The sequence below is a fragment of the Humulus lupulus genome, chromosome 6, assembly GCF_963169125.1.
Source record: "Humulus lupulus chromosome 6, drHumLupu1.1, whole genome shotgun sequence".
Taxonomy (NCBI): Eukaryota; Viridiplantae; Streptophyta; class Magnoliopsida; order Rosales; family Cannabaceae; genus Humulus; species Humulus lupulus.
This window is the reverse complement of record NC_084798.1, coordinates 209,707,722-209,711,087: the sequence shown is the minus strand read 5'-3', so window position 1 is coordinate 209,711,087 and position 3,366 is coordinate 209,707,722. Positions and strand designations below refer to the sequence as shown.

The window sequence follows — 3,366 nt, the reverse complement described above, 5'->3', positions numbered from 1 at the left end:
TGTGAAAAATAATTAATATGAGAAAATTGATATTTATTATTTTTTAAAAATATTACTTTTTTTAAAAGTTTATATAAAAATAAATTAATATTGGTAAGTTGTAATATATTCTATAATAATATATTTATCTAAAAAGAATTTCTCATCAAAGATATATTAGACAAATAAATTTTAATCAATGATATTTTTGTTACTTGCAAATAATTTATTCTGATTCCAAAGTACAGTAATTCTTGCAAACTAAGTAAACAAATTATTCTCATTTTGATTTGGTAATTTAATTAAAAGTCAATGTGATTGCTAATCGTTCTGATTTCATGCAAGTAAACATGATAACGAATTAAGTATTGTCTTATGTAATTAACTACGCCAACCCGAAAGGAAAATTCAATTTGGGTTGGACAGACACTACCCTAATTCATAGTATTTCGCGGTCGCAGGTGAAGGTGTCATGTTAGACCTTTGTGGTCTTTAGGGGTGGCGTGCTCCGGTGGTTCGGTGGTGGTTTTCTTCTACAATGGGTTCGTGATTCACATGTCATGGTAGATGGTGTTGGTGCTGATAAGATTATATTCAAAATCGATCGAGATCTTCAATTCATTAAAATATTTTATCAAAGAATTAAAGGTGGCTCATCGAATATTTTGTGTCTGTTTGTGGAGATTATAGATTAGATTATGTTTTGTCTCTTGGTGTTCTACCCTCGAAAATGGCTTTGTTAGAGGCCATGCTCTCAATGAACTGATTGAACCAGGATCCAAATTAAATTAATCATATATGAAATAATTCAGACTATTTACAAATCACAAAAGAAACATTTGATCTCACTTGCATAACCATTTAATGGAAAGCCTTTCTAATAAAACTTTTAGATGATTCTTTTTTCTTTTTGAAAGGGATAAATCCTATATTTATCATAAATGCAACAAATAAAACTAACTATTACATTAAAAAAATACATAATTTTCAACCTTTACTTTATAAAGGCAACAAAGAGTAATACTGAAAATTTAACCTCATTATACAAACATAATTTTTTAGTTATTATGTTCCTATAAATAATTGTAATCTTGATATATAACATAAAAATGAAAATTCACAACTCTCTACATATTTTCTAATAATCGAAATATAATGAGAACATTATTATATATATATGGGACACCGATAGTACTGTTAAATTATCATGACAAACCCCTACTACATCACTGTACGTACATATCCCATTAATTTAGCATTAGTTAGCAGTATAAAAGAAATTAAAATAATAAAAACAATTAATAATAGAGATGTACGGAAAATAAAGATGATAACTCATTGTTCTATTCCATTAGAAAAATACATAACATAATATTGTAAAAAAAACACAGAATAGTAACATAATTATTTTATGTAGTGATCCACCATCATCATCAACTATATATATCATGACCAGCAACAAAAGAAGCAACCACAGGCAGATTTCATCAATTTGATGCCAACAAAAGCCGCAGCGAACCCAAACACGAACGAGAACACCATTCTTCTTTCTTTTTATTACTAAACTATATATAATATCTAAAACAAGATAGAGAAGAATTTATTTGTAAGCCTAGCTTGATATCAAACAGATGATATATATATATAGTAATTAAGAGCACGTACTATTTGGTTAGTGGAAAAGACCATATATATTGTGATAATAAATGCCTTGAATATATGCATGTATTAATTGGTGGGTGATATCAAACCCTACGTAATTAATAATAATGAGTCTTTCAAAAAAATATATATATATATTCGTATTCCGATGTGCTTGCATGCATGCGTGCATGAAACCTACATATGTATACTTGATGAAAACTATAAAAAGATATAGAAAGGACCAGTAACCGAAGAGATATTGACCATAATATAATATAATATAATTACCTTATTGAAACAAGTTGATACGATACGACACTACAAAAAACAGGGCCTATACCGAGAACAAATGTCCTCGCTATAAGCCTAAATGTCCTCGGTAAAACTTCTACCGAGACAATGTCGTTGGTATAAAGTTATCGGTACAGCCGCGTCGGTAAAACAAAATTTCTACCGACGACATTAAAAATGTTCTCGGTATAAGGTTTACCGACGACAATGTCCTCGGTATAAAGTGACAAATGTCCTCGGTATAAAGTGACAAATGTCCTCGGTAAAACCAACCCCAATTTGTCATCGTACTGGTATATACCGACATCTTGGTGGTATATACCGAGGACAATGTCCTCGGTATAGACTTTTCCCCAATTTTTTTTTATATTTGTTATTCCCTTATTTATTTATTTATTTATTTTGAATTAAATATAAAAAAATAGAATAAAATTAAAACATTTATATTAAAGATATAAATAAAAACATAAGAGTATGTTCGCTGAATCAAAATAAAGAATTGTCTTAAACATGATAATGTAATAGTCAATTGTAATAAAATTCATACATAAGTCCTACTGAGTCGGTGCTCCAACATCGGGATCATCGGGTGGTGGTGGGGCAGATTGAGATCCCGGGGTGATACAATGAGTCCGGACATGCTCCTCTAACTGTCGAAGACGCTCTCTCATCTCAGACAACTCTTCATCTCTAGTTTGTGAAGGACGAAAATCAAATGGAGTTCGGTCCCTTATGTTAAGGATACGTCCATATCCTTTCTGGTGGCCCCATCGTTTTCCGAAGACAGTTTGTACCAAAGATATGTCTTCATCTTCAGGCGCACTCGAAACTGGTGTGGAACTCTCAGTATCAGTTGCCTGTGTCTGCTGTGTGTCGCGGTATGCACGCAATTCCTCCTGTGATACAATGTATAATGTAATTAAAATTTTGAAACAATTAAAAATTTGAAAAATGTTTAAAAAAACTTAACGTACCCAAGTATTTTTGGCTGTCTCTGTCACCCACCCTGTGCCTGATTTATGGTGAGTATCCATCCAGCTATCCGGGATGGACTCAAGTTGCCCAGTCTCTAAATTGCGCTGTCACATACATATATTTTTATAAAATTAATAATTAAACGTAAATAAGAAAAATAAACTAAAAAATAATTAATTAACTAACCTTTTTATAGCGTAGGGCTGGGATTGACTGAGAACCTCCATAGCTAAGCTCTTTCAGTTTCCTTCTATTTTCCTTGTTGACCACAGAACGTTTCTGCAAAAAGTTATCGTTAGTAATATATTTAATTAAGATAGTTAAGTTTAGCAAGAAATTAATACCGTAATTTCTGGGCGTCGGAAAAATTCAATTGCTTTTTGCCACTACGTATCCGTGCAACCGCCATAACGATTTTGTGGCCCATTAATCGTTAAATGCTCTTTAATATCGTACTTCCAGTCAGAATACTTTTTA

General features: G+C 31.4%; 1 protein-coding gene across 1 annotated transcript; it reads right to left on the bottom strand.

Annotated features, from left to right (window-relative positions):
• Positions 1-2,386: 2,386 nt before the first annotated feature.
• On the bottom strand, positions 2,387-3,162 carry LOC133784447 (uncharacterized). Its single transcript, XM_062223791.1, has 3 exons — positions 3,076-3,162; positions 2,889-2,993; positions 2,387-2,810 (listed from the first exon to the last, which is right to left on the bottom strand). Exons 2-3 carry the CDS (start codon positions 2,946-2,948, stop codon positions 2,469-2,471), a joined length of 402 nt encoding a protein of 133 aa, XP_062079775.1. The 5' UTR covers positions 2,949-2,993; positions 3,076-3,162; the 3' UTR covers positions 2,387-2,468.
• Positions 3,163-3,366: the final 204 nt, after the last annotated feature.

Bases quoted from the DNA above. Each gene is read 5' to 3' on its own strand.
- LOC133784447 (XM_062223791.1), bottom strand. From the start codon at position 2,948: ATGGATACTCACCATAAATCAGGCACAGGGTGGGTGACAGAGACAGCC. The intron at 2,811-2,888 runs GTACGTTAAGTT...ATTGTATCACAG, and splicing joins AGACAGCCAAAAATACTTGG to GAGGAATTGCGTGCATACCG.